A 23,594-nucleotide genomic window follows, 5' to 3' on the forward strand; every position below is an offset into this window, starting at 1 on the left:
AGTTACTTTTTTATTGGAATTGTATATTTATTATGTTTTAAAAAATATATTATACACATTTAGATGGTGAAAAACAAATAGTCTTAATCATTTAGTGTTCAAATCTAGAAACAACATATTAATCGTTCAAATGTGCATTAAGATTCAAACATCTTAATCAAAGACAAATGAGTAACAAGGGCATTTGGGAAAACAAAATTATCCTAAATTTTGAAGCACAAAATTGACATTTTTCCTCGAAAAAAAAAAAGAAAGAAAAAGACTGTTCAAGTGGCATAAATATTCTTGTTTAATTTGCATCTCTGTTAAATTTAAAGTGGGCTCCTTGATGGAAGTAGGAGTATTTGTGAAGTTGGCAGGTATTTGCCTCAGGATTTCGAGCCCGTTTGGATTGGCTTATGAGTTGGTCAAACCAGCTTATAAGTCAGTATTGATAAAAATAGAAAAAAGTTTAAATTAAATTAAAAAATATTTAAAATAAGTCAAAATTAAAAAGTTGCTTAACCTTAACTTATTTATTTGGCTTAAAAATTATTTTAGTTTAACCAACAACTTTACCCTCTTATCCGTTATATTTTTTGTTAATTCCAATACCACTTTTACTTTTAAAAAATACTTTTATCCAAACACGTAACTGCTTATTTATAAAATAAGTTTTGGCACTTAAAAATATTTTAACCATTTTTTTCCGGCTTAATCCAAACGGGCTGTTCCTTCAGCTCCTTCATACGTACTTCCACTAAATTCGAGTTCCTTCCATTGCAGAAAAGACGGAAATGGAAAGTCTAAACGAGTTTAGAGTTGGGTGTGTACCAACTGTATTCTACATTCCAGACTTCATTACTGACTCAGAACACAACCACTTACTGAATACTGTAAATTTCCTCTCTTTACTCCATCACTTTTTCCTTTTGCCTTTTCATTTCTTCAGTTCTATTTGGAATTCTTTATTGTTTGATCTTATTTCTTCCTTTATTTACAAGATACCATTTCTTTGTGTGTTCTAGATATACGATGCGCCAATTTCTAAATGGAAATCTTTGAAAAACAGGAGATTGCAGAACTGGGGTATGTTATTTCTTAATATTCCCTAGTTATTCCTCATTTTCTTAAGAGTTCATGGTAAAAAACGCACCTGAACTGTGTTTTTTCGCGAGTTTGCACCCCAATTATAAGTTGTCCCTCTTTTTTTTTTTTTTTTTTAAATGACAAGGAAACCCGCGGTCACTACCTTTCGGGTGCGCATATTGTAAACCCCGCTCCCATATAATAGCTCACAAACTATACGAGAGATAACCGCACTAGCCAAGCCCGTGTTATGAGCTCGACCCAAAAGACAAATAGGTTTCGAACATGAGACCTTTTATTATAGAATTCCCATTCAGGCTGAAATTTACCCTTGCGGGTTCGGTTGTTCCTTTTCTCATGAACTATACCATCTATGTATTAAAACCTATGTTACTCGGACTCTCCAAAAATACACTATTTTCGGAGTATCTGACATGCACCCATCAGCATTTTTAAAGAGTCCGAGCAATATAAATCAAAACACACCTCAATTATCAGTTGTTCCCTTTTACTACCCCAAAATCCTATACCCTATCAGGTAGGAAAAGGGAACAACTGATAGTTGGATTCTGAAACTTGCAAAAAAAGTGATAGTTCAGTCTGTTTTTGACCATTAACTCTTTTTTTGGTGAATCCATTTTTTGGTGAATTTTACACAATTCTGACTTAATTTTTTTCTATAATTTATTTTGTTGCTTTGTGTTGGTATCCCATGGCAGGAGGCGTTGTGCACGAAAAAGGCCTTATAGCTCAAGACTGTACGTACACATCGAACCATTTTCTCTATTAACAGTTAAACACAATGTGAAATGTTTTTCTGACTTCAATTATTGGTGTTAGTTGTTTTGCTTATCAAAGTTAAAGAAACCAAGTATTTACCTAAGAAATTATTCATATTGCTACAACCACTTTCATTAACTTCTATTTGCTGTATTTAAACAATTCTCAAACAAATGTTCACTTAATTTTTGAATGACATGCTAATTATTTGGAGTGTGATGCTTCAGTAGGTTTAACATTTCATAATATATATGAATGTCTATTACAACATGACATTAAGGCCACATGTCTATAGCAGACAGGAGTACAACATGACACTTCTGTACATTTTGTATCCTACAAATAGTTGAAATTTGTAAATCCCTAAAGGCATCAAAAATTAAATCTTGAGAATGTAAATTTCTGAAGGCTTGACCAAAGTGAGCACTACATTAGGGAGGAGACAATCTGAATGCAAGAGGGAAGATAACGAAAAGTAGTGTGAGAAGTAGTAACAATAATTCACTAGTCAGTCTTGGCATTGTCCATCTAATGCCTTTCATGTTTAAGAAAATTTGCCAAAGCTGGTATGTGATTACACAGTGAATAAACAAGTGGTTGTTGCTTTCTGACTCATTCCCACAAAGATAGCATTTTGAACATAGTTAAATTTCACTTCTCTTTAAGTTTTCTTGAGTCGGGCAGGCTTCTTAGCTGCCAGCCAAACAAACAAGCTCTCTCTCATTCCAATTTATGTGATGGTGTTTGACTTGACATAAAGTTTAAGAATGAAAGGAGACTTTTGAATCTTGTGGTCTAAAATAAGTCAAAGATATTTGTGTGGCATAAAATGTGAAGTTTAAGGTTAAATAGTTACTAAATATAAAAGGTATCATACTATATGGTAATGATTAAAAAGAAAAGAGTTTCATAATCGGGACAGAGGAGTACCTTGTATGGAATTTTAACTTTCCATTATATGTTTTCAGGCACGCAATATAGCTTGTTGACTAGTATGGATCAGATCATGATAAGATGATTTGACTGTGTCTACTTCTTTCCTGTGCAGCCCTACCTGCCTGTCCTCTTCAAAGATTTTGAATTGCTCCAGGACAGAGATAAACTCATCAACTCTTTTATTTCCCAATCCTGTCGTAGTCTTCTAAAATCCTAGTGTCAACCCTACGAGCTGGATTTACTGTTGGATCTTGTTGCTGACTTAAACTAAAGATATCTGGAAACACGATCTTTAAAGGACCCTATCCAAGCTAGTTATCTTTTAAAAAATACTGGTATTTATTTTGAAAGAGGACCATAAACCTCTGATTATTCTCCATGCATGTATGGACCTACAAAGTTGGAGAAGCATCAAATTTGGTGGTCCAAAACTCAGGAAAGAGCTCGTTTGTAAGCTAGCTCTCGAACTCATAACCCGAACTACCCCAACTGCATGAACTATTTGCTGAGCTCTGCTACTGGCTGTGGAGCTAAGTAGCTAACACAAGTGCTGGTGGTGGGGTCTGTAAGCCCGGTGCAATCTGCTACACTGGGGTATGAGTAGCTGAACCACTGTATCCTGTGTCTATGAAGTAGCTGGAGGCACTATCCTATCTATATGCGGAATAATAGTCTCTAACACTGATGTCATCCTCAGTGGTATGTTGTTGTAGCACTGATATCATCATCCTCACCAATAACTCTAGTCGTACTGCAACTGAGACTCCCCCAACTGGGACTGCTGCCAGTGTGTACTGGACATGCCCCTCTGCTGGAAACTCAGGCGGTGCCTGTCTATTGGATGGGGTTCTACCTGTAGCCCTGATGGCTGACTGTGTTGGAGCCCGTCCTTGTGACCTGGATCTTACCCGATAAGAATCCTACTGTACCTCCTAAAACCACGTCTATAGATATGCTGGACTGCACCTCCTCACCCGAGAATTGGAAAACCTAGGCTCAGATATCAAGTTTGTCATGACGGCTTGGGAGACTTAGACGTGATAGGGCGCCTAACTATCTGTACAAGAAATAAGAAATAGGTTTATTGAAATAAATATAATTGTCTAACATAACGTAAATGCGAAAAGAAGTATAAACACACGAAAAGTGACTAAGTCATGGAGCTACTCTATTCTAATTATGAGATGTAGCTCGGATCAACTAAATAATTTCCTAAAATGCCTGTGTAACCTCCTATCTATAGATATGGGGCTCTAAATATCTATACATAAGACTCTACTATACACTGCTCAAGACTTTAGATAAAATGACTCAAAGGCATAATGGTAAAAAACCTAGGCAATTATCAGATATCCAAGATAATCATGATGCTACTATCTTTTTTGTCATACATGGAGCATAGCTCACGCTCGCTCTCTTATCCTCACGTCGTTGCGGTCCTTTCGGAGAATACGTACTATATGGAACGTGATAGGGCACCTAACATATGCTGACGCGGGACCATCGGGCCACTACCCTTGTTGACCCTCGCGCGCGAACCCGAAATATATATATATCTAACGAACAATGGGGTGCTTTCAATCGGCCCCCATCGGAACTACGGGCTCATTATAGTGAAATAAATATGCAGAGAAGAAATACTAACAGTAGTCTAACATAACGTAAATGCGATCGGTCGGTGTGAAAGAAGTACAAGGCGCGGTGTATATATCATCTTACAAAATCAATCATTACACACATACTTTTATCGTGGCTTGACAAAGAAAAGTGACTAAGTCATGGAGCTACTACAACTCGTTACCTTGTGTAGCAAATCATGGTAGCAAACTTTTCGGGATTTTCGAAGAAATCATGCTACAAAATTCATGCCATGGAAAGAAAGTAGTCTGAGATGCTAGGTTATCGCTCAAGCTCGAATCGCGTCGTTACCTTCGTAAAGAATTCGTATTATACTAATGACAAAATAAGTTCTAGAAGAGTTGGGTGGCTGAATAAGGTGTTCGTCCACGGTGTAGTGATTCGGCTCACCTCGTCGTTTACGTCATTTATGAACATTTTCTGTCTAAAGTGTCTAAAACTCGTTTTCGTGCGATCCGTTTCGTGATATAAACATCATTTATAGCATATTATAATCACAACCCTTGATATTCTAATTCAAGTCAACTCTATTCTGTCACTATTACTTCAAATAGCAACTTACATATTTGTGTCTAAAGATACTTGAAACAATGTAGAATAATCATAGAACTTACCTTGGATGGTGGTTGGAAAATCTTTCTGAAATACTTCGCTTAGCCAAAACCACTTTCCCTTGGGATTTCTTCACTTAGAGACCTTTGTTGTGTTCTTATACTTGGTTTCATGAAAATGTTGATTCTTTGTATTCTCTTGAGTTACTTGTGGAGGAATATTTTGGAGAGTTCAAAGTCTCTTGGCTTGTGTTGGTGGAAAAATGAATGAAAAGGCCCAATTCCCCTTTTTAATAAAAAATCTGGTCTTTAATAAAACTGTATGCAATTAAATTCAGTTTACGGAGAACGGTCCGTCATGAACATTTAACCATTTCACATAGGATAATCATGCATTTTGCGAGGTTTACTATGCTGCAAATCGTATTTAACCATTTCACACTTAACGGCTGGGATTTTGGCAACTATTACTTCTATGGAGCGTATAGTGTTGCCTGGACAGAAAATTTCCTGACTTTCTTATTTCCCATCTTTGCCATTCCCGTGCGAAACACCATATATTCAAGTCTTCCATAATTCTACCCATCACACAAGCACATTTCCGAGGTGTAACAGCATCAACCCATGACCTACCCATCTTGGTGCATTGGTGCCTGTCTGACCCGTCTGGCGCAGTGCATCAGCCACACGTCTTACCCGGTATTGTCTCAAACTACTAACTGGCCTTATAACATCATCATGCCCAGGCTGTGTATGCTAATGGATGTGTGATAATGCATGCTAATAAGCAAAACAGGTATCACAAGAAAATGATTAACTGCTGAGGATATCAATATCATATATATACATATGCTGGGACCCTCGCGGTCTATGCCTTGTATTAAAATGTGGCTAACCTAGTTCATGCTTGTTCCACAAACAAATTAGATAGTGTAGATTGCATGTAAATAGCACATAAGCTACACTTTTGTTGAAAAACATGCAAAGTAATTGTTAAATTCTAAGTCACTCTTTTATTGAAAAGCAAGCAAACTAAGAGTTAAAGTCTCACTTGCCTCGAAAATGGCAGACTTCCCTTTTACTTGAATGTCCGAAGTCTTCTGAAATGATCTTTGTTGCCCTCAGTCTATTCAAAATCATGAACAACAGGTCCAAATTAGCCTAGGGAAACTAATACCATAATTTTTGGACACCCGGGTTCAAAGTCAACCATTGGTCAATTCAAAATCGCCCCTCAAGTCAGCCGTTCAAAATCCAAAATAAATTACATGAATGTGTTACCCATTAGCTATGGAATCCTATTCTGTAATCAAAATCCTATTTGAATATCAATTGATAGGCCAAATCATCAATTTTCCATTCCTAGGTCTATGTCTAAAACACCTAATTTTAGCCTCTTAGAATTCATGATTTAGCAGTTCAAATCGCGTATAAATCAAGTATATTATTGGATTTAGCGTAAGGAGCTCATGCCTTGAATCTTAGTTCAAAACTCCATCAATTCGGATCCTATGCACGAGCTCCAAAACCCCAAACTAGTGTAAAAATGGCTACTGAAATTCAAAATTAGCTTTTTATATCCCGTTCTCTTTCGTGTTCGCAAACCTCAGGCCCGCGTTTGCGATGCAGTTGCTGTCCAGGTTTGCGCAATCACAGTCATCACCTCGTCACGTAGAAGACTTGATCGGCGTTGACTTGACTTTTCCCTTAGCAATCGTGCCCTAGCATTCGAGTTGAACATTTTCTCTGTGTTCCGCGATCGCAACTGGTGCTGTGCGGTTGCGAAGAAAGCACCAACACCATAAAAATTTGCAATTCTAATTTTCCCCAAATGGTGCCGAAATACCCTGAGCCCTCGGGTCCCAGCCAGAACATACCAACTAGTCTAAAAACATCATATTAACCTATAGGAAGTTCCAAATCATGCAACACTCAAACAGAGAGGTCGGGTTGTTACAGGACCTTGTATGCTTTGCTGCTTGGTTTAGAATGAAGCAGTCCCTCTGCCTTCACAAGAAAAACCATCAGACACGCATAAAGTATTAAAAAAAAACTTGAATGATGCAAAAACTTGTTCAATATGGCATCTTTGCCCATTTCCATTCCAAACTATCTTTAAAAAAAGGTGCTGTTTATGTTGGCATATTTATATTCTGAAATCTTCCGAGTTATTAGTGAAAACTTGTTATATACATATTAGTGGAAACTTATTATATCACTTTTCCTTTCTTATTTGCAGTGCCTCCTTGGTTAACTAGAATTACGGAGAGAATAAATGAAAAATCAGGGTTATTTCCATCATCAATTAATCACGTGCTTATCAATGAATACCTTCCTAACCAAGGAATAATGGTTTGTTCTGAACTTGTGGAAGCTGCGTTGCTCATTTCATTTGCTTCTTTTTCTTCCTTCTGTTCCTCCTTTTCACCCATTTTCTGATTTTATCTCAAATATGTGTTCCCATATTATCCTCTTTAGTTTTGTAACACCTAATTCCTCACAAAGTTTGAACACTTTGACATCCAGCTGTCTGTCTATTTATAAAGTCAACGTGTTTTCATGTTAGTTCTGGTTCCATAACTGGGAGGTCCATATTGCATAACTTTGGATAATTTTAATTTTTAAGTCATAGCAAATAAACACTATAATAGCTTCCAAGTAGTGAATCAGGATTGATTTCCTCGACTTTGATTAACAGTACATTAGTTTTCTGACAAGAGCGCCTCCACTGCAGCCGCATCAAGACGGACCAGCTTATTATCCTGTAGTGGCAATTCTTTCTCTTGGATCTCCTGTAGTTATGGATTTCACTCCACATCCTAATTTGGGCAGCCATGTTGGTACACATGGAAAGAGTGTTGATGACAAAATTTCTGACCAGGAGGCCGCTGTGATGAATTCAAGTGAACGGCTAGATAGCTGCCATCCTTTTTCTATCATATTAATGCCTCGCAGTTTGTTGATATTCAAAGATATGGTGTACTCAGGTAAAACTCTGTTTGCGGTAGTTTCAACAGAACCACACAGGTTACAGTTTAACATACTGTCCAAATTTTCAATAACTAATCTCACAATACCTGGAAGATAATGCCAACATTGTCCTTGAAATTTTAACTTCCGTTTCTAGTGAAATAAAGGGTTCCGCGTTCCCTCCAATCTTCTGATAGTTTAATTTGCCAAACCTCCAATACTAGTTATTAAAATGCACCAGAACTTGTCAATAAACTCACACATCTTTATTTTTCAAAATCCATCTGCCCAATAACTTCTCGAAATTCATTGTTCACCCCTATTGATCAAATATGGGCACTTGTAAAGATGTCTTAGTATTGTTGCACATGTTACTAAGTTAGCATTTGTGCTGTTTCTTGTTGTTCCAGACTACTTGCATGGTATAAAAGATTCTGAGGTGCAGCGATGTAACGAGGTAAGATGAATAGCATTCCGAGTGTGTAGTGGAGTTATCTTCGGTATCACTTTCCTCAAAATGAGAATCCAGCGTTTTTACTCACTTTTTTTCCAGGCTGTAAATGTAACAAATGTTCAAAGTCATGGAATAGTTCAGCACTCATCAGGTCCCGTGAAAGCATGTGATAGTGATGACACTGTCATTTGCAGGGGTAACACCAGAGTTTCTTTGACCTGTCGAGCAGTAACAAAGGTTTATAAAAGTATTTTTAAGTTCTAGTTTCATACAGAAAAGAAACAAGTCAACAGACGCGACGCAAGGTGAGTAGAGTGCTGAGTCCAGGAGAATCACAACCACTCTTGCCGTTTTGTAAAATCAGGATGATTGATGTACGTCAGCTATCGTACCTTGAAAACCTCCATGATTTAACAATTTAAATGTAGCATAGCTAAGTAATCTATTCCTTTTCTTAATCTGTGCATAGCTGATTGCCATGTATTTGTTCCCGATGAGATCGTGATTCTTGTTTCATTCCCTTTGAGAACCTTTCGGACTTGATTCTAACGTTGTGTTGGGAAATTTTAGGTTTTATTACCTTCAGAATTATGGACTTGATGGTAACCTTTTTATTTTTATTTTTTATTGATTCAATACAATAGTTCCCAAACTTTGATGATTATGTCGTTGTATCTAAACCAGTGAGACATCAAAGTTTGGACTGTATACATTCTTTTCTAGCTGGGGATAGAGGAAAATAGAAAGATATGGACTTCTAGTGATAGTCGAAATAGTAGTGAAAACGTGGGTGGGTCTAATTCCGCGATAAAAGAGCTACCTGTGTTTTTGGTAAATAGTCGCTGGGAAACCATTATTCTTTTCTATTCATTGTTCTGTTTTACCAAAGCAAATAACCATACCAACAGCAGCCGGACAAACACTTCTTTAGTAGCCGGAGGTGAAATATGTGGTCTTAGTTATCAGCCAACACACACACACACACACATGCCAGCAGGTGAAACATGCCTAGGTGGAGTGAGTGAGCTCTTTTTACGATGATAGCCTTTTTCAAAAAAGGGTTTCTATTGCTATTGCTGTTATTAATGTACTTGTGATTTGACTCATGGAACAAATTCCAGTAGTACAATTTGACAATATTTTGTGAACTATCAGAATCGTTGTTTGCATACCCTACTAGTCTGACCTATTCCTTGCAGTACCATCTGCACTTAAGCTTAGATAAGGTGCAAAGACTAGGGATACTTTTTCAGTTTATCAAGAGGTAAACTCGGTAAGAAGGTTTTTCATTTAGTGTTGAATGCTAATGTTTTGTTGAAATGTGAGAATTGAAAATTTTGGTACAATGGTGAGCACGTATTAAGTTTGTGTTGGGAAAATCTGTCACAACCTAAATTCCTTAGCGTGACTGGCAAACCAGTATATGAGAAGTCCGTTTGTTGAGGCCTTTGGTAAACACATCAACTAACTGCTCACGATGACACATGAAACAAATTCAAGACACCACTCGTAATTTTTTTCTTTGATGAATTGTCGATCAATATCAACGTGCTTTGTTCAGTCATCCTAGATTGAATTTTCAGCTATAGTGACTGTAGCCTTGTTGTCACAATACAAGAAAAGTTTCCCTTTTTCAGATAACCCCAATTTCTCTAGTAGCTTTTGTAACCACAAAAGTTCACAAGCACCCTGGGCCATAGCCCTATATTTTGCCAGCACAATTAATCTAGCAACTACACTTTGCTTCTCCAAGTGACTAGGTTTCCCGCTACGAGTGTACAGTAACCGGATGTAGATCTTCTGTAATCTAGATATCCAGTCTAATCCACGTCCATAAAGGCTTCTATTTGGAGATGACCATGTCTGGAGAAAAATGGACCTTTCCCTGGAGCAGACTTCAAATACCGCAAAATGTCAAAAGACAGTTTGCATATAAGGATCTCGGGGATCATGCATGAGCCCGACTCAGCTTAAAATTTGTTGAATAGCTATGTCTCATCTAGTGTGAGAGAGATAAATGATTCTCACAACTAGTCTCTGATATCTCTCTTTATCCACCGACTCTCTAACTTCGCTTTGTATTTTGTGACTGCTTTCAATGAGAGATTCTGTTGGTTTACAACTTGTTATACTTGTTTCTTTCAAGAGATCCAGAATATACTTTTTTTGAGAAATAAAATTCCTCCTTTTGATCTAGTGTAACGACCTGTTCGGTCGTTATGCGCGTGTTCACCATTTTACCTCGTTGACCCTGTTCCCGAGGTCTTCAGGCAAGTTTTAGTAAGATTTGAGAGAATTAGAACCTCTAAGTGAAAACGTTTGACTAATAGTAGGCTTTTGGGTAAGCGGATCTTTTTTGGAATTTCGTCGATTCCATGAGGTCCGGAGGGTCGTTTATGACTTGGTCGGGTGATTGGTTTGGTTCCCAAGGCACTCAAGAGTGTTTTGAGTCTTTGGTTGGAAACTTGTCTTTGGGATTTTGGGGGTTGACTGAGTCAAAATGACCTCCGTTGAAAATTTCGAGGCCACGGTTAAGTTCGTAGTGTGTTTTTACTTGTGTCTGCATGTTTGGTTTGTATCTGGGGAGGTCTTGGATGGATGTCGGGATTTTTGGTTGCATTTGGTGAAAACCAAAAAATCTGGTTTTTACGATGTCCGGTTCTACGGGAGTGGGTTTGTATCTGCAGTCTGCCCATGCGGGACTTGGCCCGCAGACGTGAGTAATGACGTGGTAAAGTGGTTCCGTAGAGGCGGAGCCCTCTTCGCGGAAGCGAGGCCGCATCCGCGGACAGGGTATATGCGGATACAATAATCGCTGAATAGAAACTTCTTTTTTATTTCCCAACTTCGTATCATTCATTCCAATCTCAATTTCTAAAGCTAAAGAGTATTTGTGAGGGCGACTTCCAGAGCTTTTGGGGTAGAATCTTGGTAAGTTCCTACTCCTCTCTTTGTGATTTTCTTATGATTAAGAATGGAATCCATGGTAGTTAATGAGCTATTTGAGGAAAATGGGTTTATGAACCCTAAGTTGTTGATTATAAATCCCTTTTAATTTAATTGGGTCTTATTGATTTAACTACTGATTTCTACTATCTAATGATTGAGTAATTAGCCTCTAAGCTTGAATCTTCCTTTATTTCAAAGACCAAAATCATGGAAATTAGGGTTCCTTCCTAATTTCGGGGTTTTCTTTTATTGATGAAATTTGGGCAAATTGGGAACTAATTGGTATTGATTATGAGTAATTGGACTTATTAAACTTCGGGTTGACCTTTTCCAACTTATAATTTCCCGTCTTGCTCTTGTGAAGCCACAATCACCTTTAGGGTTATTTTGGGGTTTTCTAAAAGTATAGCGATATTTATATCATTAGATTCGTAGTTTAATGCAGATCGTTTAATTGTTAGACTTTGAGTGTTCAGAAGCACTCTGAAAGGGGAAAGCCCAAGTTTGACGGTTCGAGGCTTGTGCTTGGCATCGAGGTAGGTTATGACTTATTTTAGTTTAGACTTTGATTAGCGATTCGTATATGTTACATAGTATTGACGGGGAAAGCATGATAGGTTTTTAGACATGGTGTGGAGTTGTGATCTAATTAGATTGGTATGATTTCTGATTATGTGGGCTGGTTACCGTTATTTATGCATTGATTGACATGTGGTGTATTTGATTACGTGATTTGGAGTTGAGGGATGTGATAATGTGTAGTAGTTGAGACTTGATATTGGTACGTTTCCATGACGATTGATGATTCATGCAAGAATTGATTGGCTTATGATGCTTTGTGATCTCCATAGCATATTCATCCGCATTGATTGCATTGATTTACCATTCTTGCATACATACATTCACACATGATGGAAATGTTGTGGAAATAGTTCGATGAGGGGATTGTGGAATAGTTTGATGGAAGAAGGCTATGGAAACATTTGAAAAGAAAGAAAGAGAAAGATGAAAATATATTGTTGTTGCTATCGATCTAAGGTATATTGGGACGTATAATGGCAAGGTCACAGTCTGGCCGTAAAGTCAGGCGGTACAGTGACGGTATATGGACTTCGCAGGTCCCCCATGGATCATGACTATTGAGACTTCGAGATTCCGTCCATAGCATGTGTGTACATGTTTGAGTTATTGGCCATTGCATTGCACGTCATTCACCCCATTTGCATTGCATGTCTCATTATCACATCATACATCGATTTATTGGGTTGTTGGCTGTATTCGTGTTGTCGTTACTTTGAGAAACTATTGAGGACTTGGCAGACTTATGGTGTACGAGCTTCACCTTAGGTTATGACTTAGTTTTGTGATATTCTGTAATTCTTGATGGTTATTGTTTGTCTATCTATTGACTTGTTGATTCTGCGTTTCCATATGTGTGAACTAATCTTAGTCGACCTTTGATGCTTACCGATACGTGTTTATACTAATACTACTCTTGCTGCACTTTTTTTGAGTGTAGAGTTTGAGCCAGGATCCTCATCGAGACCACGAATCTAGCCTTGAGGCTATTTTTGCTGAGATTCTGAGGGTGAGCTACCTTCTTGCTTGCAGCCCTGGAGTCTATCTTTATATTGTCTATGTCACGCCCCAAATCTGGAGTGGTGTGACTGGCACTCGATGCCACACTAGGCTCAAGCCGAACCACTCTAAATCTGAAACTCTAGAGGAGTAACCCCCAACTTAAATCGATAAGGCCTAACTGCACACAGACAAAACTAACAAGCGGCGAGGCCGTATATATATATATATATATATATATATATATATATATATATATATATTGACTATCTCGTCTGAACTGGGCAGACACACACCCAAAATGTATATACATAACTGAGTAAGCCGACGAGGCGGCTACGATCGTGCAAAGCCAACAGTATCCAAACAAACATATACAAGCCGACGAGGCTGTCACACAGACACACTATATACAAGACTCGTCTACAAGCCTCTAGGGAAAGTATGACTGTACCATGGTCGGGATAGGGTCCCGGCTCATACAATCTGTAATCAAAAGGAAGAGACTCCAAAGATCTGGCAACTTTGAACAAAAAGAGACCTCACAAATCAATTGATTATCAGATCCTGCCTCTTTGGGAAGGTCTGTCAATCTGTCGATCTGTACTTGCAGGCATGAATGCAGCGCCCCCGACAAAAGGGACGTTAGTACGAAACAATGTACCAAGTATGTAAGGCAAATGATAACTGAAACTGAACTAAAAACAATACAATCTGGAGGCCAAAGAATGCCCTGAATATCTCACCTGACCTGTCTCATATGAAATGCAATATAATACTATCATATATCTCGCGACCAAGTGGCCGAAGCGTGTAAATCTCGGCGACCCGGTGGCCGAGCAATATGTCTCACCGACCCCGTCGGCCGGGCAATCGTCTCGCGGACTTGTAGGCCGGCATAGCCGTCTCGGCCCGACCCGTAGGCCGGGCATATACTGTCTCGGCGACCAAGTGGCCGGGCTAAAAAAAAAAATATATGTATATCATGCGGTGTATCGAAAAATATGCCGAAAAAAATGTCATCGTAACATATCTCTCTCTTGTCTCTCTATAAACTCAAGAACATAGGGAGGGGATATGGCCCCTCAGAAAGAATAACATAATACTCGGAAACTATGCAACAATATGACAAGCTCTACTTTGACAAATCTCTAGTCATAAGGTTCATTACGCTCTTACCACATATGGAATCATGCCAAGAAAAGAAGGAACAACCTTAACATACCTGAAGTTTACTTCTCGACTTTCCAACCTATTACTTCTCGACTTTCCAACCTACTTCCTATCTTGCAATCTACATAAGATCATTCGTAGTCTCGTAATCTACATATAAAACCATTCATACTATTGTTAGGCTTATCGTCATATGCTTATCTTAAGCCTTCAAATTAAATCCTCTTAGAACCTGCTGAAATTCGGGCAACATCTCATCTGTTTATATCCCTAGCCCGAAATCACAATACCAACAAAACAACAACAATAGCCACACTAATATCAACCACATCATCAACAACACCAATATACTCAATAAAACATCCCACACGATGTTTACCCGATTTCTTAACCAACTAATTCATTATACGACTATTTAATAGCTCTCACTTCGTGAGTAAATGTAAATCAATGTCAATAAGGAGAGATTCATACCTTGTTCTTACTAGAACCGCAATATCTTTAATATTCACCTTGAATCCAAGCCAAGATCCACCACAATACGATATATAATCACAACTATACGCTATCCGAACCTAAATCTCGAGATTTCACTTGATTTGAGCTGCAATTTTATGGGTGGAAGTTGAGAGAATGTTCCAGAGGGTTAGGGATATGTTTGAGGGGTGGATGAGTGAAAATGAGGGGTAAATCCCCTTTTTATCTTGTTTTGGAGTCGGTTTGCACCGACTCAATATTTGCTTTGTTGGTAACTGATGGTTCCAAGTGTATTCGTGTTTTGATGATTGTCAAACTGTTTCAGAACTAGATAGAGACCTGGTCTGCGATTTGCTCTCGCATCCTTCCTGACGCACTTTGCACTATCAATTGGGTAGATCTCATACAGAACTACGAGGTGTAAAGCCGTTTCACGGACTTACGTATTGTTTCTAGACATTTGGACAAGTACATGACTTCGGTTCTTGAGTTGGCCCATAAGAGATGCTTTTAGGTCAATATCCATTGTGAGTGGTTTCGATTTTTTCTTGATCTCAAATTCGGATGCTCCTTGTTGTCACTATATATACAACATAATGACAACATATTTGGTAGACTTGAATTGTGCAAAATCTGCTGACGCAAGTTTCTCAAGATCTCTTAAGAACAAATCCATCTACATATTTGGTAGACTTGAATTGTGCAAAAAGAAGTTTCTCAAGATCTCTTAAGATCCAAACACAAGATATTGTCTATGTTCTTTAGGTTGTTGTAAGTCTTTGTTTACTTGTGCTTAAACTATAAACCTACGCTTCCCAAAAAGAAAGCTGTTTGTAGGTATTCTAAATTCTCAAGGTTGCTTCCACGAGCTTTTGAGTGGTACATTAAGCTAGAGTGAGTCTAGGTGTATTAGTTTCCTTGGCTTGAGGTAGTCAAGTGAACGTGCTTACAATCAGTGTGTTGTAAGGGTGGAGGGACTATGGGAGTTAGTTTCTAGGTTGCATAAGCGTTATCATAAGGGTGAGGGATTATGAGAGTTAATTCCTAACTTATGATAGAGTTATAACTTGAAGTTGCTCGTATAGTGGAATTGAAATCCTATTGCTGTAGGTTGTGGGTTTTAATATCTTAAGCAAGGAGTTTTCAATGGTAAAATCTTGCTTTCTGTACTTACTGCATTGCATAAAGGAACTGATACTCAACCAGGTCCCTCATATACTGTTTGGTGGGCGCACGTACCGCAACAAAGAATCGAAGGAGATCATTGCTTTGTAGAATTTTTCAAACCAAGCTTTAGGGGATTGATTCAATCCATACAAGTCTTTCTTCATTCTACATACCTTTCCTTGACTTTGTTCTGTACCAAAACCAGGCGGAATCTCCATGTGCATCTCTTCTTCTAGGTCTCTATGAAGAAATGCATTTTTCAAATCAAACTGTTGTAAGTCCCAATCAAGATTAGTTACGAAAGATAAAAGCATTCTAATAGTGTTCATTTTTGCAACAGGAGCAAATGTCTCTTGATAATCCACTCCATAAGTCTGAGTGAACCCCTTAGACACCAATCTTGCTTTGAATCTTTCAATGGAACCATCAGCTTTATGTTTTGCAATTTAGATCTATCTGCAACCAACCAAATTTTTGTTTGGTGGGATGAAATTTGGTTGGTTGCGACATGTCTCATTCTTTGATAAGGCCTTAATTCTTCGATCATAGCTTGCTTCATTTAGAATCTGCAAAAGCTTCCCTCCAATTATGGAGAATATGCACAGAAGAATTATATAAGGTAAAGACTCTATTGGAGGGAGGCAAAGAATTATAGGAAACAAAGTTAGATAAAGGGTGTTTGCTTCATTTAGATGTCAATTTTTTAAAAGATAAGCCATGCAACTTAGTGGTTGATGCTATCACTTATAAGGGTTTGGAAAATCCTCAAAGTCATGCTCTATGATTTCATACACTGAAGTCCAAAGATATCCATCAAACCACAACGGGAAAATTGATTTGGGCAAAAACAGATAGAATATGGATCCAAAGGGAAAAGGCAGCAAACGTTTTCTAGACTAGGCATGCTCAGGTTCTTTAAAGAAAACATCAAACACAGGGTATAGGATTGGACGGTTACACATGCTTCACCTAAGGAAGAGGAAAATGATCCAAAGATAAATAAACACAATTGATTTTGGGGCCTAAGTTTGTCACAACCAAACCGAAAGGCCATGACGGGTACCCGGAGATTACCTACCGAGCACTTTTTAACATACTTCTCATACTTATATCTAGGTGGACCACGCTGACTAACTTCCAGGAACATCATGAGTCTATATAATCACAATAATCAAAAGCCATATGTACAAGCCGACAAGGCTGCCAAAAATAATATACAATGATATGAACCGATAAGTATACTGAACATCTAACTATGAACATCCGTCTACGAGCCTCTACAAAGAGTACAAGACATTATAAGGACGGTACAGGATCCCGTCATGCCCATATGTATACAAAAGAATAATACCGGCTAAGCTGTAACTCCAGGACAAATGGAGCACTCCTGAGCAAATGCTGATGAAGCAACCTAAGGATCCGGTCCGTCTCCCTGTCTACCTGCAGGCATGAACGCAGCGTCCACAAGCAAAAGGACGTCTGTACGAATAATGTACTAAGTATATAAGGCATGAATAACAACATAATAAAAATATAGAAGGTAACATGAGATAAGAGAGATAACCTGCACATCTGGATGCCTCTTAAGGTGGATGTCATGCATGCTTAGTTTTTTTTTTTTTTTTTTTTCAAATTTTTTTTTCATATATATACATATATATATATATATGTATATATATATATATATATATATATATATATATATATATATATATATATATATATATATATATATATATATATATATATATATATAGATATATATATGTATATGTACATATATGTATATATGTACATATATGTATATATGTATATATATGTATATATGTACATATATGTATATATATCTCCCAAATTAATTAATTTTTTTGAACAAAAGAAAATGAAACGTAAAAAATGAACGGTAACTTTTTTATTTTTTATTTTTATTTTTTTTATATAATAGAAACTACCCTCAATACAATAGAAAAAATACTATCTTAGAAAATCATCACCAAAAAAATCCTATTGAGACGAGAAATAGACATATAAGAAAATACGAACGAGTATAGAAATTATAAAAATAAACAGAATGTTTTACTTGTGGAAGTGTAGAACACTTAGCAAATACATGTCCAAAAAGAATAAATAATAAGACACGAAATTTACTAATTGAAGACTTTCAAGAAACCTTAATAAATGTAGATGAATATATGTCAGACACAGAAAGTATATAAGTAAAAAGATCTTTAGTAAATTTGATTGTAAATCAGGATATTGGCAGGTACGAATGCATGAAGAAAGTATAGAATGAAAAACCTTTAAAACATTGGAAAAATAACAAAATTGTATGTAAATTAGACATAATAAATCAAGAATATATAATTAAAACAGCCTCAATAGAAGCAACTAACCAAGATGTAGAAGACTTTAAAGTACAAATAAAAGAATTGTTAGATTTAGGAGTAATAAGAAGATCTACTTCTAAAACCCAGAAAAGAATTGTTAGACTCATCAGACTCAGAAGCATAATAAATAAAGGTAATTTTCTCTAAAACCCAAGTTCTCAGTCGTGGTACCAAAGTTTTAACGGAAATAAAGATTTTCTTGTATTTTTTCACTAAAATTTATGACTAAATCCACTAATGTGTTCAATTTACATTTGTCTTCTTGTGTAATATATGGTCTCAGATTCTTGAAATTACACTTTATAATACTATGATCTTTTAATGCTCTATATTTCTTTTAGGTATATTCTTAAGTCTAAGTATTCTAGATTTTTTTAATGTATCTATTTTTCTAGCTTTATATTATTATCCTAACGGAATCTTTATTTTTACAAACTTTCTTAAATTAACTCTATCTAGTTGTATATCTTTCTATATCTTCTCTTATGCCTGTAATTCCCACGTTATATGAGAACTTGTTTCTTCGTTAATGCGACTTTTGAGAGTCTATTGTTTATTAGTGATGATAATATTTACTGAATTTATTATTTTTAAATATACTTACGCCTTTTTCTACTTGTCTATATTCTCGTCTTTTCTCTATATCTCTATATATAACCAATGACCGATAGCTATTTATCTAACAAAAGGTAGTGTTTTCATATAATTGATATGGATAAATCGCTTGTGGTTCTTTGAGGTCTTTCTAGATTTTATATATCTAGTAACCTTATATTCTAATCTGATATTATATCTATTAATTCTTGTAGTCTTACTTGGTTTTCTTTGGTACTACTTAATTTAATATATTCTAGGTATGGTTATTTAATTCTTGTTTGACTTTTAAATAATGATCTTGCATCTATTAACCTAAAGGCATAAAGTTTACTTGTTGTTCTAGGTATCTAGATAGTCTTGAGTTCTAAATATGGCGTTGTTGGTAAAATGAACTTCCCAAGGAGATTATTTCGAAAGAAAACTTAATCTCTTTGTATTATGATTTAATTCTCTAATATTCTATTAGTGTTTTTATTATTTTCTTGTATTTTTTCACTAAAATTTATGACTAAATCCACTAATGTGTTCAATTGTTTGTCTTCAACCGCGTAATATATGGTCTCAAGTATTCGAAATTACACTTTATAATACTATGATCTTTTAATGCTCTATATTTCTTTTTAAGGTATATTCTTAAGTCTAAGTATTCTAGATTTTTTAATGTATTTATTTTTCTAGCTTTATTTATTATCCTAATGGAATCTTTATTTTACAAACTTTCTTCTGGTACTGCTATCCTAGTTGTATATCTTTCTATATCTTCTCTAGATAAGAAATTTAAATTTTATGTTGTAGTCCATGGTAAAACTAATGGTATTTTTCAAACCTGGATAGAAGTTGTAGATTCTATAAAAGATATAAGAAGACAAAAAGCAAAAATTTAAAATTATTTTATAGAAGGATGTATCATGTGTATAGAAAAAGAATTTAAGACAAAAATCCATAACGAAGAAAGACATAAAGAGAAAAATAAAAGAGCCCGCTAAAGAAGTTGAAGAATCAATAGACCAATTAAAAAAGGTAGAAATAACACCTCAAAAAAAAAAAAGTCAAAATAACTAGAAAAGCACAAAAATGGACCTTCTTCCAATTAGATCAAGAAACGAAGGAGAAACAGAAAGGCAAGCCAGACCAAGAGTAAGTTTTAATTATATATTCTGGATTTATTATGTCTAATTTACATACAATTTTGTTATTTTTTCAATGTTTTAAAGGTTTTTCACCTATAATTTCTATCTCATCTAGTATTCTTATTATATTATCTAGATCTTTTTGGTTTTTTATTACTCCTATCTTTTCTATCCCTGTTTTAAAATTATATAATTCTGTTTCTATATCTATTAAAGTATAACTTTTTTCTATTAGATTATCGTCGTCTAGTATTTCTTCTTCTTCTAGAATTAAATTCTTTATTTCTCTTTTGCTTTTAAATGTATTGTTGTCTTGACAATCCTTACAACAACTCTCTTCTTTTTTTTGCGAGTTTATTTGATGCAGGTAGAGATCTTCTTATGTCTGATTCTAGTTTCAGTTTCTAGCAGACCAATTAAGTAGATTAAAGATCACTTCTAACTAATTTCCTATTTGAACAACATGAGACCATCAAGTTCTCAGACAACAGACAAGGGAAAAGGCATAGCCTCAACCCAAGACACTTACAGACAAAGACGTATTAGGTAATCTTCATTTTAGACCTACATCTGCATTAAATGTAAAACGCCCTAGAAAGAATACATTTTGGAAACAATAATTTAGTATTTTTCCCGCCATCTAATTTAACTTTTAAGGTATTACCAGAATATGTAATAGACAAACAACAGACATGTTTAGTAGACAATTTATGGATATCGCATAACAAAAAAGACGCTGGTCATTTTGTAGCCACTCTAAATGCACTTTGTCAGTATTTTACAGACAAAAATCTAGATAAGAAATTTAAATTTTTATGTTGTAGTCCATGGTAGAACTAATGGTATTTTTCAAACCTGAATAGAAGTTGTAGATTCTATAAAAGATATAAGAAGACCCTTTTTAAAGGCTTTAATGATTTCTGAGGCATTAGACTATGCTAGAGGTTAAATAACCTATACCCAGAATATATTAAATTAAGTAGTACCAAAGAAAACCAGTTAAGACTACAAGAATTAATAGATATAATATCAGGATTAGAATATAAGTTACTAGGATATATAAAATCTAGAAAGACCTCAAAGAACCACAAGCCGATTTAGACCATATTAATTATATGAAAACACTACCTTTTGTTAGACAAATAGCTATCGATCATTGGTTATTATATAGAGATATAGAGAAAAGATGAGAATATAGACAAGTAGAAAAGGCGTTAAGTGCATATTTAGAAATAATAAATTCGTAAATATTATCATCACTAATAAACAATAGACTCTTACAAAGTCGGATTAACAAAGAAACAATTTACCGCTATAACGTGGGAATTACGGGGTATAAGAGAAGATATAGAAAGATACACAACTAGGATAGAGTACCGTAAGAAAGTTTGTAAAATAAAGATTCCGTTAGGATAATAAATAAAGCTAGAAAAATAGATACATTAAAAAATCTAGAATACTTAGACTTAAGAATATACCCGTAAAAAGAAATATAGAGCATTAAAAGATCATAGTATTATAAAGTGTAATTTCAAGAACGGAGACTATATATTACACGATTGAAGATAAAACGATTGAACACATTAGTGGATTTAGTCATAAATTTTAGTGAAAAAATACAAGAAAATAATAAAAACACTAATAGAATATTAGAAGTGGTAGAAGCATCCCAGACTAAGCAAAAGAAAACTTTCGAAAAAATAGAACAAAATCTCGATTACTTAAAAACACAGGAATTAGAATTAGAAAAGAAAGTCCAGACTCTAGTTAACAAATTTAATTTAGAAAAATTACCTACAAAGACGGAAATAGAAAAGTTGGTTAAAGTTATTACAGAAAAACCAAAAGAGATAGAACTAAAGACAACCCAAATAGTCTCTAAAATAACACAACAGATAGAAGTTTTAACTAGTGATATTAAAGAATTAAAAAAGACAGTAGAAGAACTAAAATTCATCTAAAATTTTGTTTGCTAAGTGTATATTTCTTTCTAGAATACTTATTTTACAGTAACTTATATTTATTAGCTGTTTTGTACTGTAACTTATATTCATACGTTACGGTGTTATCATTAAGTCTTTTGTAATTTATTACCATTCTAGCTTTTCCTCTTACTATCTCACTATGATTTCTTACCATAAATGCGAGGATCTATGTTTAGAAGTAGATCTTCTTATTACTCCTAAATCTAACAATTCTTTTATTTGTACTTTAAAGTCTTCTACGTCTTGGTTAGTTGCTTCTATTGAGGTTGTTTTAATTATATATTCTGGATTTATTATGTCTAATTTACATACAATTTTGTTGTATTTTTTCACTAAAATTTATGACTAAATCCACTAATGTGTTCAACTGTTTGTCTTCACTGTGTAATATATGGTCTCCGTTACTGAAATTACACTTTATAATACTATGATCTTTTAATGCTCTATATTTCTTTTCTGGGTATATTCTTAAGTCTAAGTATTCTAGATTTTTTAATGTATCTATTTTTCTAGCTTTATTTATTATCCTAACGGAATCTTTATTTTACAAACTTTCTTCTGGTACTCTATCCTAGTTGTATATCTTTCTATATCTTCTCTTATACCCTGTAATTCCCACGTTATAGCATAAATTATTTCTTCGTTAATCTGACTTTGTAAGAGTCTATTGTTTATTAGTGATGATAATATTTCTGAATTTATTATTTCTAAATATGCACTTATAGAGAAGCATTAAATCATAATACAACAGTATTAAGTTTTCGAAATAATCTCCTTTGGAAAGTTCATTTTACCAACGACGCTATATTTAGAACTGAAGACTATCTTAAACAGCTAGAACAACAAGTAAACTTTATTTATGCCTTTAGGTTAATAGATGCAAGATCATTATTCAAAAGTCAAACAAGAATTAAATAACCTATACCCAGAATATATTAAATTAAGTAGTACCAAAGAAAATCAGTTAAGACTACACGAATTAATAGATATAATATCAGGATTAGAATATAAGTTACTAGGATATATAAAATCTAGAAAGACCTGAAAGAATCACAAGCGATTTAGACCATATTAATTATATGAAAACACTACCTTTTGTTAGACAAATAGCTATCGATCATTGGTTATTATATAGAGATATAGAGAAAAGACGAGAATATAGACAAATAGAAAAGGCGTTAAGTGCATATTTAGAAATAATAAATTCGGTAAATATTATCATCACTAATAAACAATAGACTCTTACAAAGTCGAAAGATTAACGAAGAAACAATTTCGCTATAACGTGAAATTACGGGGTATAAGAGAAGATATAGAAAGATATACAACTAGGATAAGAGTACCCGAGAAGAAAGTTTGTAAAATAAAGATTCCGTTAGGATAATAAATAAAGCTAGAAAAATAGATACATTAAAAAATCTAGAATACTTAAACTTAAGAATATACCCAGAAAAGAAATATAGAGCATTAAAAGATCATAGTATTATAAAGTGTAATTTCAGTAACGGAGACCATATATTACATGTCAAAACCAAAAATTCTATTAGTATTTTTATTATTTTCTTGTATTTTTTCACTAAAATTTATGACTAAATCCACTAATGTGTTCAACTGTTTGTCCTAGGATAGAGTACCAGAAGAAAGTTTGTAAAATAAAGATTCCGTTAGGATAATAAATAAAGCTAGAAAAATAGATACATTAAAAAATCTAGATACTTAGACTTAAGAATATACCCAGAAAAGAAATATAGAGC

General features: G+C 35.0%; 1 protein-coding gene across 3 annotated transcripts; it reads left to right on the forward strand.

The window, feature by feature from the left end:
- The first annotated feature begins 698 nt into the window (after positions 1-698).
- Positions 699-9,061, forward strand: LOC132032386 (alkylated DNA repair protein ALKBH6 homolog). Of its 3 annotated transcripts, XM_059421993.1 has the most exons (7): positions 700-875; positions 1,008-1,068; positions 1,788-1,826; positions 7,213-7,325; positions 7,708-7,960; positions 8,354-8,400; positions 8,497-9,061. In XM_059421993.1, the coding sequence occupies exons 1-7, from the start codon at positions 777-779 to the stop codon at positions 8,659-8,661; spliced, it is 777 nt and encodes a 258-aa protein (XP_059277976.1). In that variant the 5' UTR covers positions 700-776; the 3' UTR covers positions 8,662-9,061. The 3 variants fall into 3 exon arrangements, with proteins under 3 accessions (XP_059277977.1, XP_059277976.1, XP_059277978.1); XM_059421994.1 differs by lacking the exon at positions 1,788-1,826 and having other exon boundaries at positions 699-875; XM_059421995.1 differs by lacking the exons at positions 700-875; positions 1,008-1,068; positions 1,788-1,826 and adding an exon at positions 5,882-7,098.
- The last annotated feature ends 14,533 nt before the right edge of the window (positions 9,062-23,594 follow it).

Source organism: Lycium ferocissimum, chromosome 10 (assembly GCF_029784015.1).
Source record: "Lycium ferocissimum isolate CSIRO_LF1 chromosome 10, AGI_CSIRO_Lferr_CH_V1, whole genome shotgun sequence".
NCBI classification, from domain to species: Eukaryota; Viridiplantae; Streptophyta; class Magnoliopsida; order Solanales; family Solanaceae; genus Lycium; species Lycium ferocissimum.